The sequence below is a fragment of the Fistularia commersonii genome, chromosome 36 (genome assembly GCF_037954325.1).
Source record: "Fistularia commersonii isolate RoL2024-O1a breed Wild chromosome 36, RoL_Fcom_v1.0, whole genome shotgun sequence".
Classification (NCBI taxonomy): Eukaryota; Metazoa; Chordata; class Actinopteri; order Syngnathiformes; family Fistulariidae; genus Fistularia; species Fistularia commersonii.
In genome coordinates this window covers 8,062,501-8,076,141 of record NC_141319.1, presented here as the reverse complement: position 1 = coordinate 8,076,141, position 13,641 = coordinate 8,062,501, and the positions used below count along the sequence as shown (strand labels likewise).

Below are 13,641 nucleotides of genomic sequence, written 5' to 3'. Positions count from 1 at the left end.
GAAAAAGGACCAAAGAGCACATAGTGCTGGGAAGAAACTTTGACTCAAAGAGTCTCACACTTACTTGGTATGATTTCACAGAACTGTCCATTAGCAGGAATCCCCTTGATGCAGGTGCATGTTTCTGAGTCGTTGTCGCTACATTCACCGTAGATGTTGCATTTTTCAGGCGGCCATTCGAACCTGTCCTCACACTCACACATATGTTCTCCAGCCGCAGTCGGAGAACACACTCAAAAGAAATACATGGAAAACATTGTTAGGTAAATGTGCTGAACAACACTGAAATAGTGATGACTATATTGGGTAAGATCAAGGAAACAACTCTTACCTGTGGTAAGCTCAATGCTTTCCACTGTTGAAGGTCCAACTAATGGCAGTGGAAAGTCTAATGTGGACAGAACACTCCTGATCCTAGCAATAATATCTTGTGGCACATCATTGGTGGAAAAACGCAGGTCAACAACCAAATCAATTATCAGCTCTTCTGTGAAAGAATACAAGAGTCCATCACTGACAAAGATCTGAAATATAGTCACCGAATCATTTTAGTCAAACCAGGCAGAGCAGAGGGCAAAGTGGTGGAAGCTGAAAAGGGAGGAGTGTAGCATGGCTTTCAGGGAGGAGTTGAGAAAGGGGTCCTGGTGGTCAGGGTGAGCTTCCAGATGATTGACAACAACAGCTAGTGTTATCAGGGAGACAGGTAGAAGAGTACTTGGTGTGTCATCTGGAAGGAAGGTAGATAAGGAGACATGGTGGTGGAATGAGGAAGTGCTGGAGTGTATACAGAGAAAGAGGTTAGCAAAGAAGAAGTGGGATACTGAGAGGACTGAAGAGAGCAGACAGGTGTACAAGGAGATACAACATAAGGTAAAGATAGAGGTAGCAAAGGCAAAACAAAGGGCGTACGATGACTTGTATGCTCGTTGGATAGTAAGGAGGGCTGAGAATGATCTATATCGGTTGGCGAAACAGAGAGATAAAGATGGAAAGGATGCACAACAGGTCCAGGGGATTAAGGACAGAGAGGGAAATGTATTGACAGATGCTAGACGAGTGATGGGAAGATGGAAAGAGTACTTTGAGGAGCTGATGAATGTGGAAAATGAAAGAGAGGCAAGGGTAGAAGAAGTGACTATTGTAGACCACAAAGTAGCACAAATCAGTAAAAGTGAAGTAAGGAAGGCATTGAAGAGGATGAAGAGTGGAAAAGCAGTTGGTCCTGATGATATACCTGTGGAGGTGTGGAAGTGTCTAGGAGAGGCAGCGGTAGATTTTCTGACTAGATTATTCAACAGGATCTTAGAGAGTGAGAAGATGCCTGAAGAATGGAGGCAAAATGTGATGGTGCCTATTTTTAAGAATAAAGGGGATGCGCAGAATTGCGGCAACTATAGAGGGATAAAGTTGATGAGCCATACAATGAAGTTATGGGAAAGAGTAGTGGAAACTAGACTGAGAGCAGAAGTCAGCATTTGTGAACAGCAGTATGGCTGCATGCCTAGGAAGAGTACTACAGATGGAGTATGCGCTTTGAGAATGCTAACAGAGAAGTACAGAGAAGGCTAGACGGAGCTGCATTGCTTTTGTGGACCTAGAAAAAGCATATGACTGGGTGCCAAGAGAGGAGCTCTGGTATTGTATGAGGAAGTCTGGAGTGGCAGAGAAGTATGTCAGACTGGTGCAGGACATGTATGCTCGCTGTGAGACAGTGGTGAGGTGTGCTCTTAGGTATAACAGAGAAGTTCAAGGTGGAGGTGGGACTTCATCAGGGATCAGCTCTGGGTCCCTTCTTGTTCGCAATGGTGATGGACAGACTGACAGATGAGTTTAGACAGAAATCTCCATGGACCATGATGTTTGCAGATGGCATTGTGATCTGCAGTGAGAGCAGGGAACAGGTTTAGGAGTTGGGGGTATGCTCTGGAAAGGAGAGGAATGAAAGTCAGTCGCAGCAAGACAGAATAGATGTGTGTGAATGAGAGGAACTCTAGTGGAACGGTGAGGCTACAGGGAGTGGCTATCAAGAAGTTTGAGGATTTCAGGTACTTGCGGTCAACAGTCCAGAGCAGCGCAGAGTGTGGAAAGACGTGAAGAGACGGGTTCAAGCAGGCTGATATGGGTGGAGAAAAGTGTCAGGGGTACTTTTGAGATTGAAGACTATCAGCTCAGAAGGAAAGGAAAGGAAAGGTGTTCAAGACAGTGGTCAGACCAGTGATGCTGTATGAACTAGAAACAGTGACAATGATGAAAAGACAGGCAACAGAGGGGGAGGTCGCAGAGATGAAGATGTTGAGGTTCTCTTTGGGGGTGACGGGGATCCATAGGATCAGGAATGAGTCCATTAGAAAGACAGTGAATATATTGGTGGATGGATGCTAGAATTGGAGGTCGAGAGGAAGACCAAAGAGAAGATTGATGGACGTCGTGAGAGAGGATATGAAGGTACTTGCTGTGAGGGAGGAGGGTCCAGAGAATAGGGTGAGATCAGGGGGGCCAGACTCAATTTGGTGAAATAAGACAAGACAAGATAAGATGAGATAAGATAAGATAAGCTTTATTAATCGCCATAGGGGATATCAGGGGATATTCTTTTGTCACAGCAGCATAACAGTTATAGAGTCAATAAACATGAATACAAATATAAATAGAAGAGACAAGTAGAAGACAGTTAGAAAATAGCAAAAGACATCCACAAATAAAAAGACAGGAGTGAGAACAACAACAACAACATAAAGGATGAGTCCAGAGGAAAAGAAGAAGACAAAACCAATAGACAGCACATGTTTCACATCCACTGAAAAAGGACCAAAGAGCACATAGTGCTGGGAAGAAACTTTGACTCAAGAGTTTCACACTTACTTGGTATGATTTCACAGAACTGTCCATTAGCAGGAATCCCCTTGATGCAGGTGCAGGTTTCTGAGTCGTTGTCGCTACATTCACCGTAGATGTTGCATTTTTCAGGCGGCCATTCGAACCTGTCCTCACACTCACATATATGTTCTCCAGCCGCAGTCGGAGAACACACTCAAAAGAAATACATGGAAAACATTGTAAGGTAAATGTGCTGAACAACACTGAAATAGTGATGACTATACTGGGTAGGATCAAGGAAATAACTCTTACCTGTGGTAAGCTCAATGCTTTCCACTGTTGAAGGTCCAAGTAATGGTAGTGGAAACTCTAATGTGGACAAAACACTCCTGATCATAGCAATAATATCTTGTGGCACATCATTGGTGGAAAAACGCAGGTCAACGGCAAATTCAATTATCGGCTCTTCTGTGAAAGAATACAAGAGTCCATCACTGACAAATATCTGAATTATAGTCACCGACCAGGTGGCGAGCGGTCCAGGGTGAACTTGGCCTCCTGCTCGATAACAGCTGGTATAGGCTCTCACAGCTTTCTAGAGGCTTTCTATTTCATTTTACCACAGACCTTTCGGTCACCCCCATGTCCTACCTGTTGGAGTTGGTGGTGCTGTTGGTTTTGGTGTCATTGGAGGTTCTGTCTGGAGTGTTGCTTGTGACACAAGGGTTGCTGGAGTGGATGCTGTGCTTGTTTCTATAAATGATGATGTAGAAAAAACACTAGGGTATCATCAAACGTTTGTTTAATATTTTGGGGTTGGAGTCCATCATTGACACTGATCTAACAATCATGGATCCAACGTGACCAAACCCTCACAACCCATCTGTGTCCCTCTCACTCTTGCTTCCTATCTGTGTCTTTATCTCTCGCACTGTCTTTCTAAACCAACTAGTCGAAACAGAAGGCCTCTACTATTGTGCTCATCCGCTGCCTCCAAGTGCTCACTCCTTGTGGAATTCTGAGTTTCTGTAGATCATCTTAAAAAGAGTGGTCCGGACCTGCTCTACATAAAAAGTGTCATGAGACAGCTCTGTCATGATACAGTGCCATAAAGATAAAATCTGACTTGCCCTCTAACCATCCCGATAAGAGTTCTCCACATCTGGAGTCATCGCTGACACCTTGCCCAACTCATTCCCCAGAGTTCAATCCATCTTCTGAAGGGCATCACAACTCCCCTGGTACCTCAGATAACATCGCTTTAGGGCTAGTTTCTCAACCCTACCACTTGCCTTGACTTAGGGTTCAGTTTTTTTTGTCGTTTGTAAGAATTTCTATTCTGATAAAAATATTCTGAGAAAATTGCTTTAAAATAGAGACGATATTCTTAATCTCTTTCACTTTATTTTCTTTTTCACCTTTGACATTTCTGTCCTACCTTTGGGAGGAGGTGCTGTGGTTGTTTCCATAGTAATTGTACTTTTCGTCTCGAGTGTTGTATGTGACACAAAGGTTGGAGGCATGGATGTTGGGGTTGTTACTGTACATGAAATATAAAGGTTCAAAATAATATTGATTGAAACAACAACAATACTGATTGACACTGGATGCTGGGAGAAAAAGAGGAGCTCCCATTAAGGCATCAAATTGTTCTACATTGGACAACGTCCACAGAAGCAATGATTATGTGAACTGTTTCAATGCACAGCTCTTGTATACCCTTAGAATAAGGCAAGTTTACAGAACCAATAGACAGCACATGTTTCACATCCACTGAAAAAGGACCAAAGAGCACATAGTGCTGGGAAGAAACTTTGACTCAAAGAGTCTCACACTTACTTGGTATGATTTCACAGAACTGTCCATTAGCAGGAATCCCCTTGATGCAGGTGCAGGTTTCTGAGTCGTTGTCGCTACATTCACCGTAGATGTTGCATTTTTCAGGCGGCCATTCGAACCTGTCCTCACACTCACACATATGTTCTCCAGCCGCAGTCGGAGAACACACTCAAAAGAAATACATGGAAAACATTGTTAGGTAAATGTGCTGAACAACACTGAAATAGTGATGACTATACTGGGTAAGATCAAGGAAATAACTCTTACCTGTGGTAAGCTCAATGCTTTCCACTGTTGAAGGTCCAACTAATGGCAGTGGAAAGTCTAATGTGGACAGAACACTCCTGATCCTAGCAATAATATCTTGTGGCACATCATTGGTGGAAAAACGCAGGTCAACAACCAAATCAATTATCAGCTCTTCTGTGAAAGAATACAAGAGTCCATCACTGACAAAGATCTGAATTATAGTCACTGAATCATTTTAGTCAAACCAGGATCACAAACATGTAAATAGAGAATGTATAAATCCATTAGATAGATAGATAGATAGATAGATAGATAGATAGATAGATAGATAGATAGATAGATAGATAGATAGATAGATAGATAGATAGATAGATAGATAGATAGATAGATAGATAGATAGATAGATAGATAGATAGATAGATAGATAGATAGATAGATAGATAGATAGATAGATAGATAGATAGATAGATAGATAGATAGATAGATAGATAGATAGATAGATAGATAGATAGATAGATAGATAGATAGATAGATAGATAGATAGATAGATAGATAGATAGATAGATAGATAGATAGATAGATAGATAGATAGATAGATAGATAGATAGATAGATAGATAGATAGATAGATAGATAGATAGATAGATAGATAGATAGATAGATAGATAGATAGATAGATAGATAGATAGATAGATAGATAGAGGCCTTCCCAAACACAAACACAAAATCACATATATTCACTTGTATGCCCTTAGAATAAGGCAAGTTCACAGAACCAATAAACAGCACATGTTTCACATCCACTGAAAAAGGACCAAAGAGCACATAGTGCTGGGAAGAAACTTTGACTCAAAGAGTCTCACACTTACTTGGTATGATTTCACAGAACTGTCCATTAGCAGGAATCCCCTTGATGCAGGTGCAGGTTTCTGAGTCGTTGTCGCTACATTCAGCGTAGATGTTGCATTTTTCAGGCGGCCATTCGAACCTGTCCTCACACTCACACATATGTTCTCCAGCCGCAGTCGGAGAACACACTCGAAAGAAATACATGGAAAATATTGCAAGGTAAATGTGCTGAACAACACTGAAATAGTGATGACTATACTGGGTAGGATCAAGGAAACAACTCTTACCTGTGGTAAGCTCAATGCTTTCCACTGTTAAAGGTCCAGGTAACCGCAGTGGAAACTCTAATGTGGACAAAGCACTCCTGATCCTAGCAATAATATCTTGTGGCACATCATTGGTGGAAAAACGCAGGTCAACGACAAAATCCTTCATCAAATGTTCTGTAAAAGAGTACGAGAAAGCCCATCACTGACAAACATACATATACATGCATACATATACACACCCATTTATTTTGGGCAAACCAGGATCACAAACAGACAAATTCAATCAAGGCTCTACCACTTTCAAGTACATGATAGTATTCTTTCTGTCATACAGAAGGTCACTTTTATCACGTCTCTTGAACTCTCTCTCGCGCACACACTCCGCCTCCTTGTTCTCTCATCCAAAACACATTCATCGCCAGCAAGAAATAACAGACCTCTGAACATTCCGCTCAACAGAACCGCACGGTTGCTACACTGCATATCATTTTCATTGGTACCGGGAAAAAATTTGGGGGTTGGGGTTGTGCAAATTCTGTCATGGTGATGTTGCACTATTTCCTAAGCATATGAGTCATGTCACTTCCTTAAATTCAAAGAATCGTTCGGTGGTCTCCCGATGTCTCTAACGATGAAGAGAATAAAAGTGCTCATTGTGGGAAATGCCCGGAGGGGCCTGTCAAACGACAGCATCATGAATAGCGTCCGCCATCTCCTCTTCTGCCACACGTTTCAATGAACCCGTACTGGAGATCAGGGGTTAAATAATGAGGCAGCCTTGTTCTTTTATTTATTTTGTGTTTTCCTGATTGTCCCTGATTTTGTGGATCACAACAGGAGAGGAGCTCGAGTTTGCTGAGGAATTAGTATTACTATCGACATCATCTAAGTATTTTTGTTTCACCCATATAGTTAAATTCCTTGGTGCCAAGTACAGTGCTACATCTGGCCTCCTCTTCAAGGGAGCTCTACTTTTCTCTTCTCCGTTTGTATCTGCTGTAGTAACAGAAAAAAAAGACACCCCCAACTGCCTTTGCGGACAGCTGCGAAGGTTTCCATCTTAAGGAACAGTCTGGGAACGGCTTTCCTTCAAAGTCTTTTGGCATTGCTGGATCGAACAATCCCTGACCCAACACTGTTCCTGTCAATTATTTCATCATCTGATGATAGTTATTTCTTCCACAGTCTGACGTGCACAAAACTCACTACCAATAGCTTGTTCTTCAATCCTTTCACTTGGTTTGCCTCTATCCTCTTCTCTCATATTTCATATTTCCTCTTCTCTGCAATATTTCATCTCATAGCAGCTACACTGTGCAATATTTCATCTCATCTCATAACACCTACACTACAATTTTCCCTTCTATCATACTATTGTGCACTCCTTATCTCACTTGTTGCTAAGACACTTAAAGTTTTATCACTGTTTACTAAGACACTTTATAGTTTCACTGAGACACTTTATAGTTTATTTCTATTTCTAATTCTGCCTTTCTTTTATTATTTATTACTGTTATATTTTCTGTAACTCTGGCACAGCAATTTCCTTCGGGATTAATAAAGTTGTTCTTATTCTTATTCTCATATGTCTCTTGGTCAGCCGTTTTGCTGCTCGTGGTGCTGCCCTTCAATCCTCCCCCACAGCAATCCACCTACACCTGGTTCTGGCACTGGCTCTGCAGAAGGCAGTAATGCCCTGCGTAGTGGGACATGGGTGTTGTGGGTTGCTGTTCTTTTTTGTTTCGTTTTTAGAACATTTTGTGGAATTGAATGGCAATATATGAATAACAAATACAGTGTGGAGAGTTATACATTTTCTGCTGCAGTTAGGAATTTTTCTTTTTGACCTTCAAGCGCTCACCTCCTTCCTCAGGTGTCAGTGTGACCGGTTTAGTGTCCAGGTCTTGAGTGGCCGGATCCGACTCTAGATGTCCGCAAAAGAAAAAAGAATGAAGTCTACATATGTGCAAAGAGTCTGCCTGAACTGTTGGCTGGAATAACACAGAATCACATCCACTGAGTTACAAATGACACAAGCTGTCGATTACAAGGGGAGTCAGAAGGTTTCTCCCATGTGGCCACGGCTATTGGTTAAATGGCAGAATGTGGAAGGATGTCGGTGGACTTTACTATTCACACAATCATGGAACTATTACACTCGGACTGCTCCGCCACGATTCATATTTATATTCTTATGCACATTTTACAACAGTGTACTCTTCCATCAGCCTATGTGAACTGTTGCACCAATATCTGTCAATAACTTATACTTAATGCATATTATCCTCCTATATCTTTTTTTTGATCCTGTTTTTAGCTTTCCTGCCTAATATCCTTATTTTTAGCGCTCTCTCTTGTTTGGTGGTGTGCACGGCTCTGTTTTCTGCTACAGCAGACCAGAATTTCCATTGGGATGAATAAAGTACGTCTGTCTGGATCTATTTCATCTGACTGCTCCCCTCAGCATCAGGTCGGAGCTGTGGCGCCTGGACCAAACCACACCTGGAGTGAAAGAGGGGTTCAGAGGCTGACTGGCTGTCATTCTACTTTGCTAAACAAAACAAATGCAAAATGGACAATGTTTGCTAGAACCTTGCAAAGTAAACATTATTCTCAAGGTAACATGTTAGTTACTTTCATTTAACATTTTGACACAGGTTCTCATATGTTCTACGGCCCCCATCAGTCTCGGGCCCCTAGAACGGTCATGAATGTTCTAGTGTCCTGACAAAAAATGAGATGACAGATCCTGAATACGAGCGGGGTCGAGTGTCCGAGGAACACGTCCAAATCCATCCGTCGTCGTTTCCAATGACTAATCCGAACCTTAAAGGTCAAACTCCCGGCCACTTTCTCGTCTTTCCTCAGCCTTCGCTCGGCTCTGGCTCTCAGAGCCCAGCTCACGGCTCACGGCCGAGCTCAAATGGCTCACAGATTTGAAGTTTCTCAGGGTTGGAGAGCGAACATGGGAAGGGTCTAATGTTTACAGTGGTCTGCAGGAAAGGAATGGCCCTGCACTCGCCTTTCGATATTACCTTTAACAAGCACAAGCATGGTGGCAGCATGCGTTCATACAGTCATGGCTAAAGGTGGTTAACGGGTCTCACCATGTCCAGTTTCTCGCACATGAACACGTGAGAGTCTAGTTTCCGCAGGTTCCTAGAAAATAAAAGACATCAGATAGAAACATTGCAGCCCATGTAAGACCATTTCAACACGACTGATCATTGTTATGAGCTCTTGTTCTCACCCCCGAAAAGGCATCGTGGAACAGTTCGTATCTCTGGCTCCCCACGTAGAAAAACACCAGAGCCACCACCAGGACTTTGCCGGCTCTCGGGAACCCCATTCTGAGGAGAGACAGGATCCAACCTGTGGAATGAGGAACACAAGAACAACAGGGAAGGAGCTGATTGTTTGTTTTGTCCTCTGCTTTCACTCTGGCCTCCACACACCCCACACTCCACACACACCATTTTCCTGAAACACAACATGTACCTTTACTTATTTTATCTGTATATTTTGTTGAAATGTCAGGGTTAAATGTAGGTTTCTTTTTGTGTTTATGTCCTGCTTCATGGCAGTGATCCTACACTTCCCTCCTGTTGTCTTCTCCTGTAAGTCACTGGTGCCTCTTGAAAAGCCTCCTCTCATGAGGGAGCCATTCTCTGTTGTGAGTCAGTGGGTGGGGAATCTAATCCAAACAAACAATCACAGCGGCACGTTGTTTTCAACTATCTTTCATTTCCTCATAATTCAGGACCGGTAAAACGGTCCACCAAGTCACCAGATGACAAAGCTTGCTATGAAGGAAAATATTCTTGGATTTGGTCCAACAATTTTTGTTCCCGGACAATCTGACAACTGATGGAAAGAAAAATAAGTGACTGAATAAAAGCCTCGGTACTTTCTCGTGGCAAAAATTTTTAACGTGTACAAAGTGAAAGCAGATCCTACCCCAGGAGTGAAATTGGAGATTTTACTTGAAGATTGCTTCCTTGCCCCAAGTGTGTGTGTATACACACACGCACACACACACACACACACGCACATTACTACAGCATATGTACAATATACAAGGAAAACTCCATTCCCATGAAAGAGGTTTGCTGACACCCTAACAATAAGCCCTGGGCTTCCAGGTGACCTGAAGGCCCTTCTCAATGAAAAGAAGAAGGCCTTTGAGTCAGGGGACCGAACACAACTCCAGAGGATATGACGAAAACTCGAACACAGGCACTGGTTTAGCCTCTCCGGCGCTTTCGGTCTGGTTGCTGGAGGACGTGGCGGGTCTGTGGCAGGCGTCAGCAGGGGGTAGGAGAGGGTTTCACGGGGGAAACGACTACAGGCCAATAGCACTGATCGCTCACATTATGAAGGCGATGGAGAGACTGGTCATGGCGAACCTCCAAACGCTGGTGTGCCCATAATAAGACCCCCTGCAGTTCGCATATCAGACCCCTCTAGGTGTGGATGGTGCAGTAATGTATCTGCTTCAGAGGGCTTCCTCCTCCCTGGACCGACACCACAGTCCCTATCATGTTCTTTGACTTCTCCGGCGCCTTGAATACCATCGAGGCTTCAGAGCATCTCATCAGCCTCAACTGTGCAATCTTCCTTCCTTCTCACCACCAGCACTGCAGACTGGAGGTACTGCACTGAATCGTGTCATCTCCATGATTCTCTGAGGATGCAGCCATAGTTCAATGTCTGGCGGATGGCCTAGAGGACGAGTACATGGATGTGGCGGACCAGTTTGTGAAGTGGTTTGAATAATAAAACCACCTGGATCTGAATGTGGCAAAGACAAGGAAGATGGTAGTGGATTTCAGGAGGAACAAGCCTCCGCCCTCTCTGGTCCAGATCAGTGGGACTGACGTGGGACCATCAACTATAAAGGAACGTTACAGGAAAAGACGGAGAACTAAACCAGATGGAGCGATCAATCCTGAGAGGCGAAATCCAAAAGGGGCTGCCCTTACCAGTCTTGGTCTTGGGAGCATGACCAATGGTGTTTGTACAGACCATGCGGCGCATCACATGAAGCTATATCAGAAGAAGTGGCAAGACTAATGAGAACAGGATCAGGAGACTCAGACAACTCGATCAAATACCGATAGATAACAAGAACAACTAGTTTTTGGGGAGCAACATGTATGGAGAGATAGATGTCAAAGAAACTTGAGAGGATGCTGAACAACATGACTGTGTTCGAAGAGCAGAGAGGGATTCGAGTCTTGGGTCAGATCTGCAAGGTCTCCCACTGCGTGAGGAGGAGCGTGTTTTCTTAGGTTAACATTTGAGTTGTGATGTTCACTATGTGGAATGAATTTACGTCCGATGTTTTAGCAAGATACAGCTCGGCACTTTCTTTTCTTTCTTCCCAGAACAGTGTTGGATGGACCGTGTTTTAGGTGGCCCAACCTTCTGATTGGACAAAAACCCTCAAGCATTCAAAGAGACAAGGACTCTGAACGAGGACATCGCCCTGGTCCAGACCGTCCTTGGCACTACCCTGAAATTCAAGATTGCTGAAGACTTACAGCCTGAAATGTTTTTTTTTTCTATTTCAGGGAAAGTCATTTTAAGCAAGGCGACTTCCAATGGAAGGTCCAATGGGTCGACTAGCCTGACTTTGTTTAGATTTTCGCTTCAAGGTTCCTGTGTGTATTGGCCCGTGTAAATCTACAGCATTTACAGAGTCGCCCGCTTTTGGAGTTCAGTATGTGGTTGCCTAAGGCAGAGGCCCCGTCAGAGAATTTTCCTGTCTTTGTTTGATGGCGATTATAAGGAAGTCTGCCAGATGGGTTTTTCCCGCACACAAATTTTGAGAATGCTAATTCTCAATAGTTTTGCCACAGTCAACGAGGTCATAAAGGGGGAGTGTGAGATGGAATAGGTCGGGGGTGTCGCACTCGGTCACCGAGGGCCACATCGGCATAACGGTTGCCCTCAAAGGGGCCACATGGAATGGAAACAGTATGAATGTAGCCAAATATAATGTCAAATAAATGTTTCCCGCAATTCATGCTGATCATGTTTCCCGCGAAGTGACGGCATCCCGCTGTTATATCGCAGTGAATCTGCATCAATGCCATTTTCAACTAATGAAAGTGAGAAATACAAATGATTCCTGAATGTCCAGGAAGAGAACAGTTGATGCAGATGGAAGGCTGTTTCAAGAAAGATAGGAATGCATATGTAACATTTTGGATTTGAATGAGTAATACATTCAGTTATTTAACATGAAGGATGAGCAAAATGACGTGGCGGGCCACATTTGGCCCACAGGCCTCGAGTTTGACACACATGGAATAGGGTTGTACTTTACTGTCCCCAAATTAAGGCAATTGGAAAAAGGTTAAAGGCCCTTTTTCTCGATGCCCCAAGGCTGGGAGAATTGATCACCATCCAACCATCCGTCTGAGCTTGGAGGTTCTTCCAAAAGAAACAGCCCGGATGTCCAGAGGCAGACGGCCGGGCTGGATAACCTGGTGGCGTTCATAGATCTGGAGAGACATTTCCATCGTCAATGTTCCGACAGCGACAATCACACACACATACACATACTTGCACACACACACACATACACACACACAGACACAGGCATGGCAGGAGGCATAGCAGTAAACCTGCTCATCTGGTTCCAGGCACATCTGAAGACTCCACACTGCTCCTCATCACCAAACAACTCTGACAGTCAAGTTGTCCACGATGGAATCTGGTTCTCAGAGAACAACACTGGTTCCCCAACTAGCACGCACACACACACGCACGCACACACACACACACAGCTTTCCAGCTGTACATAATTCATGAAATCTCAATTTGAAAATCCTCACACACACACACACACACACACACACACACACACACACACACACACTTCAGATTGTTTTTCCGCTTGAAATAATTACAATAATATATATAGAAATAATTATAATGTCACGATTGTCAAATAATATCATATGATCACGTCAAACATCGATCGTTCCTCCAAGCGAGATCTCAGAGGAAGCCGATTGCATCACCATGGTAACGACTTGTTCCACCAATTCGAAACGTTCATAAAGTCAAAAGGTTTAATATTTAAACCTTCTAGAAGTAACAACCATCTTGATATCAGACATATTTGCAGGTGACAAATGTTCCTGCTTCAGTTTACAGGGTGATGCATCCAAACGAATGCTTCAACAACATAAAAAGAGCTCAGATAAGTCGTGGATCTTCAGTTATCAGACCAACCTTGAAATGAAAAAGAACAATAAAGGAGAAAGATCTCAACCCTCACCTCGAACTCATGACAAAGTCAGAACGGATGAAGAGCCCTGTTTTACCTGTCAGGGTTTTGCGCCTCCAGAGCCGACTGGCGTGGAGCGTTGGCGCATCGCATCTGCGGTGTTGGCGGCGGCGGCAGCTTCCTGGAATACCTTGCGACTCGTACTCGTCCGGCGAGTTCGGCAACCTCGAGTCTTGTCTGAGTGTATCTCAGGGTTGAGGTGTTTCTCTCTTCCTGGCTCAGCAGTTCTGCAGACACCGTGGGCGCCGCTGGGGAAACAGGATTCCAACCTGCAGCTGTGGATCACTCCCGTAATAATAACACCCAGGACCTCTGTGGC

The 13,641-nt window shown here is 43.7% G+C and overlaps 1 protein-coding gene across 1 annotated transcript; it reads right to left on the bottom strand.

Annotated features, from left to right (window-relative positions):
- Positions 1-44: 44 nt before the first annotated feature.
- Positions 45-13,410, bottom strand: LOC147213617 (uncharacterized). The gene is made up of 14 exons (XM_086143032.1): positions 13,360-13,410; positions 9,273-9,394; positions 9,130-9,181; positions 7,884-7,946; positions 6,041-6,196; positions 5,774-5,941; positions 4,924-5,079; positions 4,657-4,824; positions 4,256-4,357; positions 3,469-3,570; positions 3,130-3,285; positions 2,863-3,030; positions 332-487; positions 45-232 (listed from the first exon to the last, which is right to left on the bottom strand). Exons 2-14 carry the CDS (start codon positions 9,369-9,371, stop codon positions 45-47), a joined length of 1,734 nt encoding a protein of 577 aa, XP_085999158.1. The 5' UTR covers positions 9,372-9,394; positions 13,360-13,410.
- Positions 13,411-13,641: the final 231 nt, after the last annotated feature.

Coding starts and splice junctions, on each gene's coding strand:
- LOC147213617 (XM_086143032.1), bottom strand. CDS start 9,371: ATGGGGTTCCCGAGAGCCGGCAAAGTCCTGGTGGTGGCTCTGGTGTTT. Junction 7,947..9,129: donor TGTGCGAGAAACTGGACATG/GTGAGACCCGTT, acceptor GCGGACATCTAG/AGTCGGATCCGGCCACTCAA. Junction 5,942..6,040: donor AAGCATTGAGCTTACCACAG/GTAAGAGTTGTT, acceptor ATTTCTTTCGAG/TGTGTTCTCCGACTGCGGCT.